The sequence below is a fragment of the Ambystoma mexicanum genome, chromosome 9, assembly GCF_040938575.1.
Source record: "Ambystoma mexicanum isolate Mex_15411 chromosome 9, UKY_AmexF1_1, whole genome shotgun sequence".
Taxonomy (NCBI): domain Eukaryota; kingdom Metazoa; phylum Chordata; class Amphibia; order Caudata; family Ambystomatidae; genus Ambystoma; species Ambystoma mexicanum.
Genome location: NC_090931.1, coordinates 285,117,412 through 285,141,969, shown reverse-complemented (window position 1 = coordinate 285,141,969; position 24,558 = coordinate 285,117,412). Strand labels below are relative to the sequence as shown.

The 24,558-nt window shown below is 50.4% G+C and overlaps 1 protein-coding gene across 6 annotated transcripts in view; it reads left to right on the top strand.

The window, feature by feature from the left end:
- The window catches only part of CUEDC1 (CUE domain containing 1), a 1,053,353-nt gene that overhangs the window by 510,836 nt on the left and 517,959 nt on the right, over positions 1-24,558 (top strand). For all 6 annotated transcript variants that reach the window (XM_069614650.1, XM_069614646.1, XM_069614649.1 and 3 more), the window contains one exon: positions 23,273-23,862. In XM_069614650.1, coding sequence (XP_069470751.1) covers positions 23,575-23,862 — 288 coding nt within the window. In that variant the 5' untranslated portion in view covers positions 23,273-23,574. The remainder of the gene's footprint in view (positions 1-23,272; positions 23,863-24,558) is intronic.

Here is a 24,558-nt window from a genome sequence, read left to right as displayed (position 1 = left end):
ATGGCCGTCATCTAATAGTCCAAAATAAAGTCTGTTTGTGTCTAAACCAATGCTTGCCCTCACGTTGTACAAAAATGTGATGGGAGGTCTTTTGGAAAAATAGTGGTTCAACAAAAAAGGTGAAGCCAAACTTGGTTTCAGGTGGTCTTCTCACCAGGTGCAATTTTGTCAATGTCGCAAAGATGGGTTCACTCACCAGGGCTTCGTACGACTTTCTCTACAGGGCCATTACAGTGAAAACGCCTCCAATATACTTGAGTTCCTTGGGGTTCCCTTCCCCAAGCTTTAACTTGTACACTTTCAGCTTTCGATGCAAAACAGTCAGTTTCTTCAATAGGCCTCGGGGTTCCCTTCCCCAAGCTCGGGCCTCTTCCAGCTTTCAAAACTAAATAAACAATATCAGATGGTCAAGGTGTGCTTTTCTTCTTCTGTACAATCTTTTCTGCATATCATCCTCTTATGGGGTAGAATTGGAGGCTTTCGAAAACGCTAGGCTATTTACTTTTCCTCAGCGCGACCACTCGGACCCTTTGCCCCGCTTTTCCTTAGTTATTTCACTGCCTTTTGCACTTTTTATCTTCTGGTGCTTCCTGCACCATTTTCCTATGTTCCTTCCCCCTTTCCATGCACACTTGCACTGAGGTTTACTCCTTGTCTTGATTTAAGCCTTTTGCAAGCTTCTTTCATGCTTTCGCGCACTTGCTGCTTTCTTTTCGGGTCGTTTGTACCCTCTTTTATACTGTCCTTTCCTTTGTGCCTCTTGCACCTTTTCCCACAGGCTTCTGGCCCCCTTCCATTCATCACGTTTAATTGTCCAACACATACGCGCGTCTTGCACTTGCACTTACACTTTTACATTTTTACTTGCATCTTTGTAGAAGACTTCCCGTCCGCTTCAAATGAACGCCCATTCAAACGCAGTCCTCTTTCTTACGCGTTTTTGGCATTACCTTGTATTGTGCTCTTCACAACTCGGCACTGCAATACTTTCAGACTCGCCGGGCTGACTGATCCACTGCTGCTTTACACCTGGCTCTTTGTTCCGATGTCAGGGTCTCACCACCTGCCCCCTGGACACTCCTGGGCTGTCTCACTGGCCCAAGGGAACGAGCGTTCACATACACAGGTTCTGCGGGGCATCAGCACGCCTCAGCTTTCATACACGGACCCTTCTTGGCTCCCTGTAGACACACGTCTCCCTCACCACGCGTCTGCCCTTTCGCACGGCAGTTCCTCAGCGTTTAGACATCCCGGTCTCTGGCCTCTGATCCTAGGAAACCCGGGCGGTCTCCGCTCTCCTCCCAACTCGTTCTCCTGCTTGCTCTCGCTCATACACTTGTCAGACCATACCTTGTATAGTGAAAGGTCCTGTCAAGTGGAGTCTGGTGTGAATGGTTAATATTGAATGCCTGACCCGACCTGACTCTATTACTGGGACAACAAATTCTTTCTATGGTAGGTTTCCCTTACTTTCCTCATGTTATTCATATGGGTAATCTTTACTGATCTTGGTCGCCTCTTCCTCGTCTCAGTATTTAGTTGAAAGGGCGAGGGGGAGATGGGGTGAGACTGGAAATAGCCCAGAAAGGCTGAGGGAGAGTAGGTTGGGGTGTTTTTGGGACTGGGGAAATACCATGTCTCACCCTCGGGTATCCTCCTCCCAATCCCTCTTGACCCTCCACTCAGGTGATCCTCCCTCGCTTGTCCACCCCCAGGGTCGGGATCCACAAGTGATGTTCCTTCCCTGGCCACCTGAATGGAAGATCCAGAGAGAGTGGGTGGGAGAATAACGCCAGGTTTCTCACACTGAGCATTATTATAAAGCAGCAAACTGATCAAGGAGTTAATTAACATTTTCAAAACCCTGTTTTCCCCCCACAGTGTATTACAAGGAAGTGCGGTAGGACAGTTAATGTTTTTGTCTCTTGACAAAAATAGTCTAGGGCTAAGATTTTATTCACTGAAATTATTTTTCCTTATTTCTATAATGCTTACATGTTTTAAATTCCTATTTAGTACTGCATCATGGTGTCCCATTTTTATTATGTATACATTGTATTTTATGCATAATGGATTAAACTAAGTAAGGCTTATTGAATTGAATAAAATTGATTGCAAGAAGAATCCCTCTGCAAATGAGGGGGTTAACAGTTGAGGGTTTTGAAATTGATTTATTTTAATATATAGCAACCTTTGAAATATTAGAATAAAGAAATGTGTTGAAAGAAAGGACGTCAATAAGCAATGGTAAAACGCATAGGAGCTGATGGAAAAAAATCAAAACATTAGATCTGTATCTCGGGTGTTTATGTCCGTCTCATTCAAATTATACTTTCAGTAGCAGGACAAAAGTCTGTTGTTGTCATGACCGTGGAACACGCCTTTCTGTGTCCTCTATGAAAGAGGTGGTGTTGAGGAATTGCCCAGAGACCGTTTTTTCTAAAATGCATGCATCCACTTCCACATCCCCAATAATGTATACTGTCTTTGAAATGATGGCGATATAGCAGTTTACAAATTAACCACATTAATTGTTTATCATTATTAACGAGATCTCTGTGTTTGAGCGATAGTCACACTGTTTCTGTATACTGTGTTATTGATCTACTGTACGGGACAAGCTGTCCATTTATCAATTAAGTCCTTTTTTTGACAACATAGTTGTAAATTAATGAGAGTGCTGCAAGTATCCAAATTATCTGTATTTAACGAGGTTTACTGAATAGGTGGTGTAGTCATGTGGTGGATATTGGGCAACATGGTATTTTTGCATGGAATTCGTGTAGTGTTTTGCCATTTGCTTGAAAAGGAGGGTTTCGTTTTTTGCTTTGAATTTGTACATGCATTTCTGCTTAATCAAAAGAGTACTTTGTATGCCCACGAAATGTGGCACAGTTTTGGGGAGTACTTAAGAGCCCACAATATGTCCTAGGTGCGAACTGAAGCATTGCTGATCAAAAGCTCATCTATAATAATTTGGAATATGCAGAACTGTGAACCTTTTGACACTACCATTGTAAGTACGGATGCTATAAAAGCTGTTTTTTAATGTATAAATGCTAGCCCAGTCTGGTTTCTTTCTTTTCATTCTATTTGTGTGGGTCACCTCGGCATGTATTGATTAATGATAAATGATAATTTGAGATGTCTGCTAAAAGGTGCAAATTGGAGTAAGGCTGTGAGCCCCTCTTCAAGGGTTTTTCTCACCTCGAATATAAACCAAGAATGAGACTCCTTCACAGAATAACAGTCATATAAATTCATTTGCTCTCTTTATGATTAAATGTAAATACTTCATGCTGTGGTATGAATTTCTTTTTTCCTTCCGTCTTTTAGGAATAATCTCAGATTTCAATTAACTGTAAAAGTATGTGCCATGTCTTGTTTTTTCCACTTTCTGGGATACAGTGTAACATTTTTGCTGGCTTTGTAATATTGTGTGGTTTTAAATGTGTTTTCAAATCTGTAATTGCTTTAACAAACTTTTTGTATAGGTTTATGGAAAAATAAATGAAAAAATATAAATACTTTTATTAGCATCAAACAAAGCACTCGAGAGGCGACATGTGTTTCGCTAGTGCTCTCTGACTTAATTACAATCTTTCACTCTTTAAATATAGTTTTTTTTAGCTCCGTTAGCATGACATGTAAATAAGTGTCCTTAACGGATAATTCACTGGGAGGGTCAACAAAAACGTCTGTGAGTATTTCTAGTGAAAAACAAATAGACATTCAGGGGGAGACTCAACATGTGTTCCTTTCTATCCTTAGCCTGAGGTTAGGGGGGAGGGTCACAACTATCTGGTATTTGTGCATGCTAGTTTGACAGCAAGCTATTTCCCTTCTGTCAGCCTGAGATCGATCTCTCTCTCTCTCTCTCTCTCTCTCTCTCTATCTCTCTCTATCTCTCTCTATCTCTCTCTATCTCTCTCTATCTCTCTCTATCTCTCTCTATCTCTCTCTATCTCTCTCTATCTCTCTCTATCTCTCTCTATCTCTCTCTATCTCTCTCTATCTCTCTCTATCTCTCTCTATCTCTCTCTATCTCTCTCTATCTCTATATATATATATATATATATATATATATATATATATAATCTATCTGAGGCTTGTGGAATCTGCTTAGATCACATGCTGTGCATAGGCCGACATCTAGTGGAAGCTGCAGAGTATTACAGTTTGTTTTTCGAAACTCGAAAATGGGCGTCAACACAGGGCGTGCCAGTAATACTATCCCTAGTGTGACGTCCACTGTACCCAAGATCCCTCACGCGTCTAGGATCCTCAGATTGTTTTTTTCCGCCATACTGGTCGGAAGCATTTTGCAGAGTCCCCTGGCCTTAGCCATACTTTTTCTAAAATATTAATTTATTTACATCCTTCCCCATCCCAACGTCGAACTTCGTCACTCGACGCCGGCTGGAGAATAAATCGACCATCGGCTGCTGCACGACGGATTTGGGCCTCGGAAGGCCTTTGGCCTCGGCCCGGGCCTTGGAAGGCCTCTGGCCTCGGGCCTGCAAGTAGGGAGAGTGGGGGGTTGGACATACTCTACACTCTTAGTATATAGGTACACCTTATACATTTCCTACACTTAACAGCCCGCTGCCTCAAGGTGCGTATGGAGGGTACCCCTTTTCAATTCTGCCCCAAGTACAATCGCAAATACCCTTGGGTCGACAGGCATGCCACGTGCAATCTCTGCTTGCCGAGGGACCACCCCGAAGCGAACTGCAGAGCGTGTAGTAGGTTTAAACCTAAGGCACTTAAGGACCGTTCGACGAAGCGTTGGGCCCACCACACCAGGCAGGCGGCCATGGCAGCGGAGGACGCCTTAAGCGACGGCAGCGACGCCGTACTTTCGGATGGCGAGGGCATTACGGCGTCGAAAGACAGCCGAGCGCAGGTCCCCGACCTCGGAAGGTCGTCCGGCAGGGCGGCTATGGGGAAGACCCCCGGCGACACAAGCGCTTCACACACCACACACACTAAACACACGAAGTCCAACCGAGACTCGACGACGTCGAGTTCTCGGAAAGAGGCACAAACAGAAAGGTCCGATTTGGTGTCCTCTGGGCGTTCTCGATCGAGATCGCCGCATGACTCCAGGCAATCATCCACTCTTGCCAAGAGTGCCTCGCTCCCTAGGCTAACAGAAGTTCGATCGTCGGAGGACGAAGACGACTTCCACCCCCAGGCCACGCTCCAGGAGTCGGAGCCCGCAGACAAGATCAGCGAGGCCCCACGCTCGAAGGACAGGAACTCTACCCCCGATCCTCGATGCCAGGCGTCGAAAACCTCCGGAGCCACAAAAGGACAGGGAAAACACTTTTCCACTCACGGGGAGGGGGGAAAACAGCAGAAGAAGCAGCCTTTGCACTCTTCCACACCTGTGAAACACGCCACTCCCCCTAAACAGACAGACAAGACCAGGTCTGCTGATATGTCTAAAACCAGCAAATCTACTCAAGATAAATCTCCGAGACTTGCTGAGAGAGTCATTCCCAGTTCCAAAAAATGGTCGAGTGAAGACATAGATAGGGTCATGTCAAGGATGTCTTCTTTGGCTGACTTTTACGATAAAAATCCAGACCATTTCCTTTCGTATGATCCACAAGGGGCGACACCCTCAGGCTCTAACGATCCTATCCCCCGAGTAAGAAGCCCCGGTTTGAGACACCGATGAGGTCTACAGACCCCTTCGAGGTACAACCATACTCACGACCATACTCACTGTATCAAGGAGAGGCTTACTTTGGTGAGGACCAAGAATTTGGCATGGTAGAAGAGCAAACCGGCGCGGGCTACTATGGGGATGATGAGGACCAAGAAGAGGAAGACCCTGAAACCTACAGAGTAGATTACCCGGTAGAAAACGAAGCCCCGGTTACCGACTTCCCTGTCAATAACCAACCCCTCCTAAACGAGGTTCTCGCACGTGCAGCACAACATTTCCATATTGACACCCACGGTGTCCAGGAGGAGAGGGACTTCGCCGAGGAGTTAGTGGGAGAAAGGAGGCCTGTTGCCCAGACCATCCCTATCCTTAAGTCCATTCAGCGAAGAATAGACCCGTCCCTGGTGAACCCGAACCTCACCAGAGCAGTCAATCCCAGGGTTGAAAAACTTTTCAGGGCAGGCCAGTCTGACCCTCTCTATATAAGAGGACATCTGAAGCCAGACTCCCTAGTTGTCACTAACACTCAAAAGAGGGCTGGAACACCCTTGTCATCGTCCGAAGCTCCTCCAGACAAGGAGAGCAAAAAAACTATATGGTTTCGGCAGTAAAGTAGCCTCAACGTCCGCCTATGAAGCAAGGATTGCAAACTCTACCACCCTGTTGGCCAGCTACAACTGCCATCAGTGGGAAGAAGTCGCGGCACTCATAGCCTCTGCTCCGGAACATTTAAAGGGCCAGTTAGCTCGGATTTCCGCAGAGGGTAGAGCCGTGTCTGGTTGCATTTTGAAAGCAACCTTTGACGCCGTGGACAACGCAGGCAGTTTGATAGCAGAAGGCACTGTTATCAAGAGACATGCGTGGTTACGGCAGTATGGTTTTAAGGCAGAAACCCAGGCATCATTGTTGGACAAACCGGTGGAAGCCGATCTGTTTGGTAAGGCGGTCGAGGACGCACTGAAGAATGCCAAGGACGAATACGAGACACTCAAGTCCCTTGGCCAGTTAACCAATAAACCCCCTAACCAGAGAGGGAATAGTCAACAGTCTACCCAGGGTTACGGCAGGGGTAATAGGAGAGGTTGTGGTAAAGGCAGAGGCAGCCCCAGCAAAGGAGGCGGCACGTCTCCACCAAAGCAGTGACGCTCAGTTCAGGGTCCCTTCACACGCAACCCCAGTAGGGGGACGCATTTCCAACTTCACCCAGGCTTGGGAAGGGATCACATTAGACAGATGGGTGCTGTCAACAGTATCCACAGGGTACTGTATAGAACTACTGCAGCGTCCCCGGAACCATCCTCCACGACAAAGAGTACACTCTTTAGAACATCAGAAGATTCTCCTCGAGGAGATCGCCATTCTGCTAGAAAAGGACGCGATAGAACTCGTCTCGGGACACCAGGTAAACAAGGGTATTTATTCAACTTACTTCCTTGTGCCAAAAAAAGATTTGACAATGCGCCCAGTATTGGACTTACGGCCTGCCAACAAGTATGTCAAGCCCCAAAAGTTTCGTATGACTACGCTACAAGAGGTAATCCCCCTCCTAAAAAAGGGGGGGATTACATGGCAACCTTGGATATGAAAGATGCCTATTTTCATATTTCCATGTTCCCAGCGCACAGAAGGTACTTGCGCTTCAAGGTGGACAGTCAGCACTACCAATTCAAGATACTGCCCTTCGGGATAGCTTCAGCACCAAGGGTATTCACCAAGGTACTGGCGGTGGCGGCTGCACACCTACGCAGGGAGGCAATCCCGGTGTACCCTTAGCTGGACGACTGGCTCATAACTGGGGAAACCCCAGTAGTTTGCAGGACAAACATTCAAAGGACTATCGACCTCCTCCACGAATTAGGCTTCTCAATCAACGAGAAAAAGTCAAGCCTGGTGCCAAGCACCTCCAAACAGTTCCTAGGAGCAATCCTAGATACTCAAGAGGGGTTGACATTTCCTTCAGAGGAAAGAATTCGGAATATACTACTGCAAATTCCGCAATATCAGTCCGGTCACCAAATAACGGTATGCAAAGCAATGCGTTTACTGGGCATGATGGCGTCATGAATTTACCTGGTCCCCCACGCGCGCCTGCGCATGCGTCCCATGCAGGAATGGTTGGCGAAACAGTGGTCTCAGGCAAGTGATCAGTGGGACGATCTAGTGGTCGTTTCGCCAACACTAGTACAAAGCCTTCACTGGTGGACAAGAGAGAATCTTGCACAGGGAAAACCCTTTTACGATCCCGAAGTACAGGCAGTAGTCGCTACCGATGCATGTCTGACGGGGTGGGGAGCTCACCATCTCCAACACACAGCTCAGGGTCTCTGGTCTCCCTCAGTGGCCAAGAACCACATCAACCTGCTAGAGCTTCTGGCAGTAGTCAGAGCGCTTCAAGCGTTCAAGCCCCACCTACTAAACCTATCAGTGCAAATCCGGACGGACAGCACAACAGCCATGTTCTACCTGAGCAAGCAAGGGGGGACTCGTTCGCCAAATCTGTCCAAGCTTGCCCAGAAAATCTGGATATGGGCACTCAGACGGAACATCTTCCTGTCATCACAACATGTTCCAGGGGAGCTCAATTCCCTAGCGGATGCTCTGAGCAGAGACTCCCTCCCAGAGGAACACGAATGGGTTCTACACAGAGAGGTCGTAGAAAATATCCTCTCTCAGTGGGGTTTCCCCACTATAGACCTATTCGCCACAAGCGAAAACAGACAATGCCCAGGATTTGCATCCAGGTTCCCCCAACCAGACTCCCAAGGGAACGCCCTGTGGATGAACTGGTCAGGGATGTTTGCGTACGCTTTTCCACCAACTCCTCATCAGGAAGGTGGTGAACAAGATGAACAGAGAGTCGATGACGCTCGTCCTAGTTGCTCCCATGTGGGCAAGACAACCGTGGTTCCCACACCTACGCAGGATGGCGGTGTGCAAGCCCATCAAACTTCCAGCCTGGTACAACCTACTGTCCCAGCACCAAGGTCAAACAGTGCATCAGCAACCCAACTCAATGAACCTGGCAGCATGGCTCCTGAAGTCATAGAGTTTGGACATCTCAATTTACCACAGAGGTGTATGGACATCCTAAAGGAATCTAAGAAACCAAACACAAGGCACTGTTACTTTGACAAGTGGAAGAGATTCGTTATCTGGTGCCAGAGTAGACAAATCAACCAAGTTGATTTCACTCCTTCGACTAATGTTACATATATGCTCCACCTGCTAGACGCAGGATTGGTTTTTAACTCACTGAAAGTACACCTGGCAGCCCTGTTGGCATACACCACTTCCCATAACAAGGTCTTGTGGTGGAAAGTACCAGTAGTTAAAGCCTTCATGGAAGGAGTAAAGAGACTTCACCCTCCTATTTCAAACCCACCACCAGGGTGGGACCTTAATGTGGTGCTATCTAAGTTCATGGGACCCCCTTTCGAGCCCATGCATAAAAGCAGTCTCAAACACCTGACTTATAAAACGGCCTTCTTAGTAGCTATTACTTCTATAAGAAGGGTCAGTGAAATTCAGGCTCTGTCAGTGCAGGATCCCTTCTTTACTGTCCATAAAGACAAACTGGTTTTACCCACACACCCTAGGTTCTCACCTAAGTTTATATCTAAATTCCACGTAAACCAGTCCATCGAGCTTCCGGCTTTCTTCCAGGACCCTCAAAGCTTGGCTGACGTGAAACTACACACCCTAGATGTGTGTAGGGCGGTCCTCTACTATGTAAATAAGACCAGACCCCCAAGAAAAACAGATCAACTGTTTGTCTCCGTAGCTACAGGCAGAGAGGGGGATCGCGTCTCTAAAGGTGCCATCTCGAAGTGGATTATTAACTGTATCCAGCTGTGTTACTCACTCTCTGAAAGAACTCTGCCTTTCACGCCAAGAGCCCACTCTACTAGAGGCATTGGGGCCACTCTGGCTTTCATTGCAAATGTACCCCTTGACACCATTTGCAAAGCAGCTACTTGGAGCTCTATTCACACTTTTACTCAGCATTACTGCATTGACACTCATTCCAAGGCAGATACACAAGTGGGACAAGCGGTTCTAAGACACTTATTTGCTCATGACCCTTCTCACATCCCACCTACTTCTTCAGGTACTGCTCGCTAATCAATGCACAGCATGTGATCTAAGCAGATTCCACAAGCCTCAGAAGGGATACATTACTCACCGTAATCGTATTTCTGATGCTTGTATCTGCTTAGATTCACATGCGACCCACCCTTCCTCCCCTCTGAGAGAAGGCGCATGGTTGCTTGTAGTCTTACCTTTCTATCTATCTGCTTGGATTATCTGTACTCACGCTACTCCTCATGCTACCTCATGTCAGAAAAAATACAATCTCAGGATCCTAGACGCGTGAGGGATCTTGGGTACAGTGGACGTCACACTAGGGGTAGTATTACTGGCACACCCTGTGTCGACGCCCATTTTCGAGTTTCGAAAAACAAACTGTAATACTCTGCAGCTTCCACTAGATGTCGGCCTATGCACAGCATGTGAATCTAAGCAGATACAAGCATCAGAAATACGATTACGGTGAGTAATGTATCATATATATATATATATATATATATATATATAATGAAAAAAAACTGGTGTTCTTTTAATGTATATTTCCACATATCTCACACACCCATTGAATATTCATGCTACCGAAGCATTACGTGATCTTTTTTAGGGGGTTGGGCGGGAGGCGTTACTCTATGGTTCTTTTTGAGGATAAAACTATGACCAACAAATAAGATTGGTGTAATGGTTTGAATTAATCTTACCTGCTGGTAGTGCTGTGGTCTGTCTTCCACAACAATGTTTTTAGTATGTCTGTGCCACGATAGAAGAGTTCCAGTCCTACACACATCAGACTTGTATTGCTACCAATGGGAGTATAGCGGTCCAGCCGAACTGCTAGATCATGTCCCTTCAGCATGGAATCTCAAACAAACCCACACATGCTACAGCCTGTTTACACCTTGCTAGTAAAGTGCAGTTTGATTCCCTATTCAGCAGCGAGCAGGGGGGGTGTGATGGGTGAAAGTCACCCCAAGTGGGACTTCCATGTCCAGATGTCGGTCCTGAGCTTGCAATGCCTACCGACCTAATCTACACCTCACTAAGTATATGCCCAATGAGGCTGAAGCATCTCTGGAGTTTCTTGTGGTCTCGTGCTGAAGGGATGTGGCCTATCAATTAGGCTGGAATGCTCCTTTTTGCGGTGAGACCAAGCCTGATTTGCATTTAGTCATTTGCCTTCATTAATGCCCTGGCAGATTGAAAACGTATGGTTTGGAAAGTTGCCCAGAGCAATGCCAGAGGTTAGAACATTTCTCCAGCATGGGGTCTGGCATGGATTCACATGCTCATGAATATTCCCCGTCGTCAGGCTGGGAATCCTCGGTAAAGAAAAAATCAGTTTCAGTTTTGTTTCTGAACTGTCTTTCTACTAGCAACCAATCACTGGTCTCTGGGTAATACTGCCCCCAGCCAATGACTGCCCTCTACCTAAGCCCCTCCTCTGGCAGCCATCTTCAGATTTTTACCGCACGTTCAAGTGTTGAGTCTTTGTGCTTTAGCTCTCGAGCTTTTACTGTGTTTTGTGTTTTTTTTCGAAGAGTTTACTCTTTTATTTTCGGTCAATCGAGCCTCAAGCTCCACCGATTCTACTTCCGATCAACGGGGACCCTTGTTCGGAACTTTCTACGCCCCTGAAGGGCATCTATTTGTTGAGTTTCCACTTCTCTGAGGATTCCAGAATATCTTTGAGGCCTACCCCGCGTGGTCATGGCCCAGGACAAAGGGAGCATGACGCCTTTTGGAACCAAACGCACGTGGAAAAGGACTGTGCGTTTTGTAAGAACATGTCTGAACGGACGATGAGGGACCGTCGTACTCGACTCCCCAACTGGCTGGAAGGAAAGAGCCCAGCAGCAGGTGAGAAGAAGTTTGAGCGGTCTTCTAAGACCTTTGAGGGTGCTCCGGCGACGGGGGCCCAACAAAAGGAAAAGCACTGCGCGTCCGGGAGCGCCGATCGGTCGGGCTCCTCGGCTGCCAGGCAGGGCACATTATTACCGACGCCATGAACCACGAGCCAATGCTCTGGCTCGGGGAAGAGGAAATCTGAGGTCCCGGGTAAGCTTCGGGAGAAGTCCCGTTCGATCCCGACAGCCGAGGGGGAGCGAGGCGGTGACCCCTCCTCCCCCCAAAGGTGAAGGCCTCAGGCTTGCCCATTGTCGCAAAGGCCCCGATTCACCCAGCTAAGGCCTCGATCAAGGGAGTCGTGGCGGCCCTGGTGAAGCCTGCGGAGGCTACCCGAGTGGAGATGACCTCTGGGCCTAGAGTTTCCCTGCCACCGCGGAGGGAATCCTCTTTTCAGCCCATCGATAAGACCCCTGTGATACCCCAGGCGGAGAGAGAGGGGGGGCGGTGGCTATTACGGAAACAGATACCTCCTCTGAAGAAGAGCTGGCTGGCGTCGCAAAAATTATGAACAAGAAGTTTGAGGTCCGGTCCTACGGGAGGGATCCCGACGAGGCGGACGAAGAAAGCGACGACTGTGCCAACGAGGAATTGCGGGCCGTGGAAGGGACAGAGGATCCTACCCCCCAACCATCGCAACCAGTGACTATGCCACAAGACAACTCCGGAGCAATCTTGATGGCTATTCAGGCCTTGTGTACAGAGATGAGGACAAGGTTGCCCTTACCCCCAGCGGATGATCTAGCAGAACCTGAAGAGCAGAAGAAGAAAGGTTTCCTCTACCAATGGCGGGAGGCCAAGAGGAAGACTGTCCTCTCCTTTCCATTACTGGATGACATCTGGGACGAGGGGCTGGTGCTCCTGAAGAGCCCGTCCATGGCTCCTGCAGAGAGGGACCGGTACGAGAAGTACCGGGTCCCGGATTCCACCCCCATGTGCTCTAGGGCACAGCTGTCCCCGGATTCAGTCATTTCCGCGGCGGCCTAGAAGAAAGCGGCGGGGGCGACGGCTTCAATCTCAACTTCCCCGCTGGGCTGCGAGGGGAAGAAACTGGATGCCAAAGGACGACTGGTCATCTCGTCGGCGGCGACGACTATTAAAGCGACCAACACCCTCGCGATTGTGGCTCGCTACGACAGGTAGCTGTGGTTTAAGATTGCTCCCCTGCGGGGCTTCCTCCTGGATGACAAGAGGGCTGAGGCCCTGGAAATCCTACAGGAAGGCGAGGTGGCTTCGGACCACGCCATTACTGTGGCCACGGACATCGCTGACACCAGCTTTCGCCAGATGGGCAACAGCCTTTGCCTTTCGTCGACGTGGCTGGCTCAAGGCAACCGACTTCCGCCAGGAAGTGTAGACCAGGTTGCTGGACATGCCCTTCGACGGGTACAACCTGTTCGGCAAGACAGTGGACGAGTCACTGCAGGCCATCAAGGCGGACAGAGACGGCTCGGGCCTTGGGTGTCCTTCAACCACGGCCGTCCTTTCAGAATTTCGGAGGCAAGGAAGGTGCCTCCAGAGGATTCGGTGGCGGTTCCTCGTCGTACCGCCAAACGGCCCGCTCCTCGTCGCAGGAATCCTACAGAGGACGCGGCAAGGCAGGAGGATCTCGTCATCACCAATGCCGTGGCCAAGAAGGACTGAACCGGCCGTGGTGTCGGGCCCCCACCCAAGCACCCCGGTGGGAGGTCGCCTGGCGAAATTCCTCAGCGTGTGGGAGTCCATCTCCACTGATCGTTGGGTGCTAGATGCCCTGGCCCGCGGTCACACCCTGGAATTTCAGATGGCCAAGAAGGAAAACCATGTCCCACAATTTCTGGAGGTACGAGCGATGCTAAGGAAGGGAGCCATAGAACTCGTCCCAAAAAGGCTCCGGGGCTCCGGAGTGTACTTGCGGTATTTCCTCGTCCGGAAGAAGACCGGCAGTTGGCGACCCATCCTGGATCTTCATAGTCTAAACAAGTACATCAAGTCTCAGAAATTCCGGATGGTCACCCTCCAACATGTGGACAGCTGGAGAGGCAATTTCCTATCGTCGCTGGACTTGGAGGATTCCTACTTCCACATCCCCATACTATAGGTACATCGCAAATTCCTACGGTTTGTGATCCAGGGGCTGCACTACCAGTTCAAAGCCCTCCCCTTCGGATTGATGTCGGCACCCAGGGTATTCACCAAGTGCCTGGCACCAATGGTGGCGCGGCTGCGCCTGTAGGTGATTCACGTCTACCCCTACCTGGACGACTGGCTCATCTGAGCAAAGTCAAAGGAACTCGCCATCGATCACACAGCAAAGACCGTCCAACTGCTCACGGATCTGGGATTCTCGATCAACTTCACGAAATCCCACTTGGTACCGTCGCAAGTCGCCCTGTTCCTGGTAGCCAGACTTGACAAAGTGGCGCGATTGGCCTCCCCGTCGGTGGAAAGGACGAAGGCCATCCTGGGCAAGGTGCGACGGCTGTCGACCATGGAGGTGGCCAGGGTGAGGTCCATCAAGTCCCTACTTGGCATGATGTTGTCGTGCATCTATCTCGTGCGCCTATGCAGGCTGCGGATGCGACCACTGCAGGAGTTCCTCGACGCCCATTGGATGCAAGCGGCGGGCAGTTTCGAGGACAGGATCTCACTCAACAAGACTTTCCACCAAGCGATCCGGTTGTGGGGCACCCTCACGCATCTGGCGGCGGGTATGGACTTCCAGACCCCGGCACATCAGGAAACTGTGACGACGGACGCTTCCCTGGAGGGGTGGGGAGCGCACACCGGAGATCTCCACGCAAGAGGCCTTTGGCTCCCAGAGGAGAGGTCCCTGCAGATCAATGTCGTGGAGCTCCGAGCCGTGTTCTGGGCCCTCAGATCGTTCCTTCCATTCCTCAAGGGCAAGGTGATAAGGATCTTCACCGACAACACCACCACAATGTTTTACATACGGAAGCAGGGGGGCACCAGATCCCCAGCCCTATCCAAGGAAGCGCAGGATCTGTGGCACTGGGCCATCGCCCAGGGGATGTTTCTGGTGCCCTTCCATCTGGCAGGAATAAAGAACACTGTCGCCGACTCACTCAGCAGGGAGCTGTGCTCGTGCCACGAGTGGGAGCCAAGGCAGATCTGGTTCCCAGACCTTCGGGACATGTCAGCGCCCACCCCCCCACCCCCCCCACCAGTCAGACTGCTGACGGACACGGATCTTCTCAACAGAGGAGGAGATGCCATTCTCCACCACGACCGGGGTCACTGAAACTGCAGGCCTGGCTCCTGCAGCACTAGAGTTCGGAGGGTACGATATCCCGGCGGACTGCAAGGTGGTGCTTGCAAAGGCCAGGGTGGCCTCGACTCTCAAGTGCTATGGACGCAAATGAAAGAGGTTCTTTGTCTGGTGCCGTGCACAGAAGATTAACCCTCTGCAGATTATGGCCCCTCAAGTGCTACCATACTTGCTATCGCTGGCCAAGGCGGGACTGGCACATGCCTCCATCACGATCCATCTGGCGGCTATCTCCCGCTACACCAGAACTCCCGGACGCTCATTGCTATGGTCCCATCGCCTGGTGAAGGAGTTAATGAAAAGACTGTTCCGATCGTTCCCGCCGGTGAAGGCTCTGGCCCCGGCGTGGGAGCTCAACGTGGTGCTGACCAGGCTCATGGAGCCTCTGCATTCGGCACTGTTGAAGTTCCTGTCGTGGAAGACAGCGTTTCTTGTGGCCATCACCTCCACATGATGAGTGGGAGAGATCCAGGCCCTCTCCTGTAAACCTCCATACCTGGCTTTCCACGAGATGAGGGTGGTGCTGAGGACGCACCCCTCCTTCATGCCCAAGGTGCCGCCGGACTTCCATCTCAACGAGCCCTTGGTGTTACCTGTTTTCTTCCTGTCACCTTTGTCGCCGGCTGAGAGGACTTCGCACTCGCTGGATGTCGCTAGAGCACTGAAGTTCTACGTGGACCGCACAAAGAGCCTTCAGAAGACATCACAACTGTTTGTGAACTTTGGACCTGTGAACCAAGGGAAGGCCCTCTCAAAGGCTTCCATTTCCAAATGGCTCTCCGGCTGCATCATGCACTGTCACCGGTTGGCAAACCGACCGTTGCCGGCCGTCCGAGAGCCCATTCGACCAGAGCGATCGCTGCTACCACAGCTTTCTTGTCCAGGTGTACCCCTGCTGGACATCTGCAGGTCTGCTACGTGGAGGTTGACACACACCTTCACGAGATTCTACTGCATCGACTGGGATTCCAGGGAGGAGTCCAGGGTCGGCCAGGCAGTGCTGCGCAACCTGTTCGCCTGAAGGTGGGCCTGGTGAGGAAGTAAGAGTTGCTTAATGTTGAGTTGATGAAATGCTTTATGTTGAGCCTTGCCACCTCCCATGGTTGTGCATGTGTGTACTGCTATGTATTCTTATATTCATGAACATGTGAATCCATGCCAGACCCCATGCTGGAGAAGGAACAAGTTACTTACCTGTAACTGTTGTTCGAGGGGATTGGGTCCTCCGACGTATTCCATATCTATGACAGTAATCACCACAGCTGTGCTGCTTCGGAAACTTTTTCGGCGTCTGCGTCCTGCGTCGATGACGTCGATGCGCCGCCGTCGAGGACCTCCTCCGACGTCCGACGTCATCCGATGTGATAAGTAGGACGCACGACGCCAGTAGCCTCAGTTCCGTTTTTTCCGCGAACGTGTTGCTTCGTGTTTCTCGGTTCTAGCCTCGACTCTTTGGAGTTCTGTTCTTTCTGGTTCTTCGAGCCTGTTCGTTTGTGAATATTCCTTCGCAGCGATGTCTTCCACTTCGTCTTCAACCCCGCGTCCGGGCTTCAAGAAGTGCGGGGTGTGTGGGTCCAAGATGTCGGTGACTGACTCGCACGACGCCTGCCTCTGGTGCCTCGGGGAGGCCCACGACACGGATGACTGTGTCGACTGCCTGTCGCTCACTTCCAAGGCCTTACGCGAACGTAAGAAGAAATTGTCGGTAGGTCGGGTGTCCAAGCCCCGGAAGTCGAAGTCGGCGGGGCTTTCGACGGATGATTCGAGGGGTGACTCTCCGCGTCATCGTCGGAGGTCTCGTCGGTCTTCTTCTAGGAGTCGGTCTCGCCACTCCTCTGCCTCTTCGAGGCGTTCTCGGAAGCGCCGTCACCGGTCGCCTTCCAGGTCCTCTTCCGAGGACTCTGCCCGGCACGTCGGTTATCCCACCAGCCGTGCGACGCCGGAGGAATGGGCTTCCTTCGGGAAGAAAATGTTGGCGATTCTTGAGTCGCAGGGTACTCAACCGTCCGCGCCCCCGAGTGGGGTCGGCCGTGTGAGGTCGAGAGACGCCGCTCGCAAGAGTGGTCGGCACGAGTCACGGGAGAGGTCCCGTTCGGACAAGGAGGCTCGTTCTCGCCGTACCCGTTCCAGGTCCCGGTCCTCGACGCGATCGAGACCGTGTGCACCTGTGATGTCTTCGAGGAAGACATCGACGTCTGAGGCGTCGAGGGCGTCGACAGGCTTTCTCGAGGCTCCGGCTCCGAGGAAGTCGTCGAAGCCGTCGACGTTCAGGTCGTCGAGGGACACGCTCGGGGCTCCGGCTTCGAGGGCTGTGTCGACGCCGCCGATATTGGAGGCGCTGCATCTGACGTCGACGCCGATTTCCTCGACGTCGACGCCGATCCTCTCGGCGCCGTTGCCGGTTTTCTCGACGGCGGCGCCGATTCGCTCGACGCCATCGACGCCTTTCGTGTCGGAGGTGCCCCGTGTCTCGGGTGTACCCCCTAGGAAGGCTCTGGCTAAGAGCAGGCACTCTCAGGTGCCTTTCCACCTCTTGGATTATATTTCGGAGGCGGATGAGGATTCGGTTGGCCTGGTTCCTGATCAGGTGCCGGATGACATTGTCTCGGGCCATAGTCAATTTGACGATTTGAGGCAGTCGCTGCATGATGCTAGTGGTCTGGACACCTCTCCGGAGGTGGAATTTGGTCGGCCTGAGCCTGGCTCCCATGCCGATTCCTCATACCGGCGCCTTATGGCTAGGGTGTCTGAGTATCTGGGATGGTCTGCTCCCCCAGGGGAGTTTGTGCAGGATGATCTGACGGACATCCTTGATGTTGGTCCCCCATCTGACCCGGTTCTGCCATTCCATATGGCTTTACAGCGTAGGGTGGCGGCGGCTTGGACTGCTCCGGAGAGTCTCCCGGCAGTGGGCAGGTCCTTGTCGCGGAAATACCGTCCAGCCAGTGGCGACCCCTGCTACTTGACCAGGCACCCCACTCCGGAAAGTTTGGTGGTGCAGGCGGCCACGGCCCCGGCAAAGCAGGCGTCGTACCCTACCATCCCTCCTGATAGGGACGACAAACGTTTTGATGGCTGGGCGAAGAAGGTGTTTTCTTCTGGTGGTATGGCGCTTCAGGCGGCCAACTCCATTTGTGCCTTGTCACGTTTCACGCACACTCTGTGGAACTGTGTTGCGTTAGCGGCTGAACATATTCCCGAAGGGGACGAACGGGTTGGTTTCCTTGCTTTGGTCCAGGATGGTAAGGATGCCATGTGTGAGTCCGTTCAGTCGGGTTTGGACTTAGCTGAATGCGTCAGTAGGTCCATGGCGGCGAGCACCGTGATACGCAGGTTTGCGTGGTTGCGGAAGTCGGGGTTTGCTCCTGATGTGCAGTCCCGGCTCCTCAACATGCCCTTTGATGGTGAACATCTTTTTGGCAGCAAGGCTGACGAGAGCCTTGAGAGGTTGCAGACCTCAAAAGCTGCAGCGAAGTCGTTGGGCGCTGCAGTTCGCCAACCTCCGCCTTTTCGTCCTAGGGGACAGCAGTGGAGGGGTGGCTCCTTTCGCTATTACTCGTCCTTTGGTAGAGCGAGAGGAGCTGGCAGTCAAAGGGGCCAACGCAGGGGTACCAGAGGTGGACGACAGGGTACCCGTGGTGCCAAGGCCGCTCGGGCAGTTGCCTCTTTGCCCTCAGGTAACGCCGCAGCCGCTCCTACTCAGTCATGAGGCCTTGTCCCATGGTTCGCCGGTTGGGGGAAGGCTGGCGCAGCATCTTGTAGAGTGGCGTGCCATTACTTCGGATGTGTGGGTTCTGGAGATCATAACCCACGGCTACTGTCTTCCCTTTCGGCACAGGCCTCGCGACAATCCACCGGGGAACCTCTCTTTGAAGTGTCCGGATCCGCTCCTTGCGCAGGAAATTCAAGCCCTGCTGGAGAAAGGCGCCATAGAACTGGTGCCTGTAGCGGAGAGGAACAAGGGATGGTATTCCCCTTATTTTTTGATTTCCAAGAAAGACGGGGGATTGAGACCCATCATGGACTTGCGCGGTTTGAACAAACTCCTCAGGAAGGACAAGTTCAAGATGGTTACTCTCTCTCAAGTCCTCCAGGCCCTTCAGCTTCAGGACTGGTTGGTGTCACTCGACCTCAAGGATGCTTACTTCCATGTGCCGATCCATCCCAAGCACAAGAAGTACCTGAGGTTCGCGGTTGGCGACTCGCACTTTCAGTTTCGGGTCCTGCCGTTCGGTTTGACCTCCGCCCCGAGGGTTTTCACCAAGCTCATGGTGGTGGTGGCAGCGCATCTCAGGCAAGGGGGGATTCACGTCTACCCCTACCTGGACGATTGGTTGATCAGGGGGAGCTCTCCCGAGCAGGTCCTGGATCATCTGTCCGTCGCCTGCCACTCCCTTCACAGGCTGGGCTTCTCCCTCAATTTAAAGAAGTCCCGTTTGACGCCAACGCAGAGGCTCCAGTACATCGGAGCAGTGCTCGACACTTCCCTGGGGCAGTGTTTTCCTCCCCAGGTGAGGGCTCTTCACATTCAGCAGATGGTGCGCAAGTTTCAGCATGCCCAGACGCTCCCAGCGTTCGAGTTCTTGTGGTTGCTCGGCCTCATGGCATCCTGCATTCTTCTGGTGCCAGAGGCTCGCCTGCGAATGAGATCTTTGCAGTGGGCACTCAAGATGCAATGGTCGCAGTCCTCCGGCAGGATGTCGGACCCGATTCAGGTGCCGCCCTCGGTCGCCCGGGACCTTCTGTGGTGGGCCGTCGAAGGCAACTTGATGAAGGGGGCTCCGTTTTGGCTTCCCTGGCCGGAGGTGACGATCGTGTCGGATGCATCCCTCACGGGATGGGGAGCTCATGCCAACGGGCTGACAGTCAGCGGTCGTTGGTCTCCGTCGGAGTCCAGACTCCATATCAATCTGTTGGAGCTGAGGGCCGTCAGGCTAGCCCTGAAGGCTTTTCTGCCGACTGTGCGAGGGAAGAGTGTCCTGATCCTGACGGACAACACGGTGGCCATGCACTACCTCAACAAAAAGGGGGGGGCAGGGTCACTTCCTCTGTGCAGGGAGGCGATGCAGCTCGAGTTCTGGGCCATCCAGCAGGAAGTTTCGATCTCGGCAGTTCATCTGGCCGGAGTCGAGAACGTGACGGCGGACGCTCTGAGCAGGCAGAGCACGATCTCTCACGAGTGGGAGTTGGCTCAGGAGATTCTCCTGGAGATCTTCGCCCTTTGGGGGACCCCTCAAGTGGATCTCTTTGCCTCCAGTGTCAACCGGAAGTGCGAAAGGTTTTGCTCGCGGGAATTTCCTCCAAAAGGAGCCTTAGGAGACGCGTTCGTGGTGGAGTGGTCGTTCCCGCTGCTGTACGCGTTTCCTCCGGTCCCCGTCATCCCGCAAGTGCTGCGGAGGTTACGGAAGTTCGGTTCCCGGATGATCCTCATTGCTCCGGCGTGGGCTCGGAGGACGTGGTACCCGGACCTTCTCGACTTGTCCATCTGCCCTCCACGTCGTCTTCCCTACCGAGACGATCTGCTCTCACGGGAGGGGGGTCAGGTTCTCCATCCAGAGGTCGGATCCCTCAACCTTCACGCTTGGCTTCTGAAAGGTTGAGGTATAAGGATTGGGACCTCCCTGAAGACGTGATGGAGGTGTTGCTTTCGGCCCGAAGGCCCGCAACTAAGTCTCTGTACCGTTGCCGTTGGCGTAAGTTCTGCGACTGGTGCAGAGTTCAGAATGTGGATCCTTTTGCATGTGACATCCCCATGGTTCTGTCCTTTTTGCTTTCTTTGGCCCACAGGGGCTTGCAAGTGGGTACCGTTAAGGGTTACCTGGCGGCGCTGTCCATCTTTAAGCGCTCATCTGAAGAATGTTCTTACTTTAAAATCCCTTTAATTTCACAGTTTCTGAAAGGGCTCACTAATGTGTTCCCTCCGTCGCCTTTCCTGGTGCCCGGTTGGGATTTGAACCTTGTTCTTAGGTTTCTTATGGGTGCTCCGTTTGAGCCGTTACATTCTTGCCCTTTGAGGCTGTTGACTTTGAAAACTGTGTTTTTAGTTGCGGTTACTTCCGCTCGCAGAGTGAGTGAGTTACAGGCACTTTCTGTTAAGCCACCCTTCACTGTATTTCACAAGGACAGGGTTGTCCTTCGAGTTCGTCCTTCTTTTCTTCCGAAGGTAGTGACGGAATTTCATTTGGCCCAGAAGATTGTTCTTCCGGCATTCTATCCTCCTCCGCATCCTGGTAAGGAAGAGGAGAGGCTCCATAGGCTTGATCCTAGGAGAGCTTTGAGCTTTTATGTTTCTCGCATGTCCCGGGTCAGAGTGGACGATCAACTCTTTATTGGTTACGCTGGTAAGCGCTTGGGGCAAGCTGTGACGAAACAGACTTTGTCCCGCTGGATTATTTTGGCCATCTCGGAGTGTTACCGCTTGGCGGGCAAGGACCCTCCGGCTGGCTTGCGGGCCCATTCTACCAGGGGCTTGGCTGCATCTACTGCCCTGCAGAGGGGTGTTCCTATTCGCAACATCTGTGATGCTGCCACCTGGGCTTCAGTGCATACATTTGTGCGGCATTATTCCCTCGATTCCATCAGAGGGCAGGATCTGGCCTTTGGCAAGGCGGTCCTTTGCTCTGCTATTTGATTGGCTATTCTAAATTTTGTTTCTAAATTCTTTCCCTCCTCCTTGGTTTGGTACTGCTTTGGGAGTCTGTCATAGATATGGAATACGTCGGAGGACCCAATCCCCTCGAAGAACAAGTTACTTTCTTACCTGGTAACGTTCTTTCGATGGGATGGTCCGACGACGTATTCCATATCGCTCCCGCCCTGCCTTCCCCGCTGCAGAATTTCTGTTGCGTTTGCAGCTTACGTTCCGCAAGGCTTTGTGTCGGACTGGCAGTTGACTATTGTCACACGTTCTGGGGGAAAAAACTACAACTGAGGCTACTGGCGTCGTGCGTCCTACTTATCACATCGGATGACGTCGGACGTCGGAGGAGGTCCTCGACGGCGGCGCATCGACGTCATCGACGCAGGACGCAGACGCCGAAAAAGTTTCCGAAGCAGCACAGCTGTGGTGATTACTGTCATAGATATGGAATACGTCGTCGGACCATCCCATCGAAAGAACGTTACCAGGTAAGAAAGTAACTTGTTCTTCTCCAGCATGGGTCTGGCTTGGATTCACATGCGAACCCTCCCTCCTACCCCTCTGTGGCTCTTCTCTTGGTCCTTCTGCCACTTTACGTGCTACCAAATCTGAAGATGGCTGCCAGAGGAGGGGTTTAGGTAGAGGGCAGTCATTGACTGGGGGCAGTATGACCCAGAGACCAGTGATTGGTTACTAGTAGAAAGACAGTTCAGAAACGAAACAGATTTTTTCTTCACCGAGGATTCCCAGCCTGACAACGGGGAGTAGTCATGAGCATGTGAATCCATGCCAAACCCATGCTGGAGAACAGTTACAGGTAAGTAACTTGTTCCTTTCCAGATATCTCTCTTCAGGATTTGTGATAATAATGTCGGTATATTGCCACATGGTAAACATGAACTGGTAAAAATTAGAAATGTATAGTTCACATGATTGAAAATGTTAATAAAGTAAAAGTGGAGACAATACCCATAACTAAATGAACTATAATAAATGAATCCTTGTAAGTGCCGATAACAAAGGGTAAAGCAAAAGTGCGTCTAATTAAAAAAAAAATTATAATTTATGACCGTGACCATTATTATTTTAAAATAGAAAACCATGTAAATTGTTCCTTTTTTTAATGGAGATATTTTCAGAAACATTTTAGTACTTCGTTTTTACCTTGGGTTACTTTTTTCTTTGCTATTTTTTTATACTGATTGCATAATAGTTAATGGCCATCCTTGTTCAGTTTTTTTTATTTATTCAGACCACCTTCTGAGCAGAAGAATAGCTTTGGTGATGGTGCACAACTGCCAAATTCCATTGTTTTTGGCATACTGATAAAACCAAGAAACTGTTCTGTTTTACATGCCAATATAATCTGGAGTGGATTACTGTGTCCCATAAACATTCACATTTTGTTTCTTTTTATTTTCTTTCCATCTCTAGAAGAACAATTGTACATTAAAAAAGCAAATACGATTCAAATATATCCAGTCGGCAGTGATTTACATGGATCAGTGATGTAGGGGATCGTGGGCGGCTGGGAATGTAGCAGAGTTGTGGGTGGTAGAACTTGAACAATATTTTAAAAGCATTAAGGTCCTCTCACCTAGACGAGGGAGCCTGTAATCCTAGGGAGTCACTAGACAATTTGAATGACATTTACTTCTTACAGATATTAATACTTCCCAATTTGTTTTGTTGCTTTTAGATGAGACCGGTTTCTGGCTTGCAAGTCAATGTGGTGTTCTATGCATCTTATCCTGAGAAGACCTGAAAGGAAAATCAGATTGCAGAAATTCATGTGTGGGAATCTGTATCACTTCTGCTGACCGTGTCCTGCTACGGAGCTTCCAGACCAAGGTCTGGATTGCTCATGATTGGAACCGAAAAATGGCTACATAGCTTCTTGGCAGAAGCGCCTGGCGGCACCTCTTCCTTCCCCTGTTTAATTTTCCTTAATAGTGGGTGCTTTTAAAAAAAATAAACATTTTTCAAAAGCAGTTATCCAAAATGACAAGTCTGTTCCGCCGGAGCAGCGGCAGTGGCAGCTCAAGAAGCTCTTCGGTTCAAGAACTCAACAATAGCCGGCCTACCAGGCAGGTTCGAAGACTGGAGTTTAACCAGGCCATGGAGGATTTTAAGACCATGTTCCCAAATATGGAATATGACATTATTGAGTGTGTGCTTAGGGCTAACAATGGTGCAGTGGATGCTACTATTGACCAGTTGCTGCAGATGAGTTTAGATGGCGGTGGATATGATGACAGCTCAGACTCAGATGACAGTATTCCTCCAGAGGTATGTACATTTTAATCCGTGTTGTGCACTAGTATTGTCCTACTGCCATACCTGAATGGTACTACTGCTACTTAAGACATGAATTTGCCTGATATGTTATATAGAGAAAACTAAATTTATGTTCACTAACTGACAATAGAAACCTGTTCAGTAGTTTTCCTATTTCCTTGTGTGAAGGACACTTTTCTTTCCAAATTTGAGGAATGTAAGGAAATGTAACTGTTAACTGTAGTTTGCCTAAAACCCAAACCTGAACAAAAAGATACATATAGAAGCAAATAATGTTTTTTTAAAATATTTTATTTTACATTTCACATAAACCAAACCATATCTAACTTATAGAACAGGATCAGTAATACTTCATGACTTATTGCAAACACAAATAGCAAACGCCTAATAGCATCCCGTAATTAATGAGAACAAACACAGAACAGAAATGCACACTCACACACACAGACATTAAACAAAGACTGTTTTTTGTTTAGAAGCAAACAGATATTTAACACAAATAATGTACTCGATTAAAAAGCCACATGACGGAGAAATATCCAGCAGTTGTGTAAGCAGCAGCAGGTACACACCTGTTGGTCTTGGAGGGTATTATTGGGTAAACGGAATTTCACCAAACTGGCCCATATTGAGAAGTGAACAAAGCTATATAAGTAATACAGGTGCACAAGGACAATTCAGAAATAA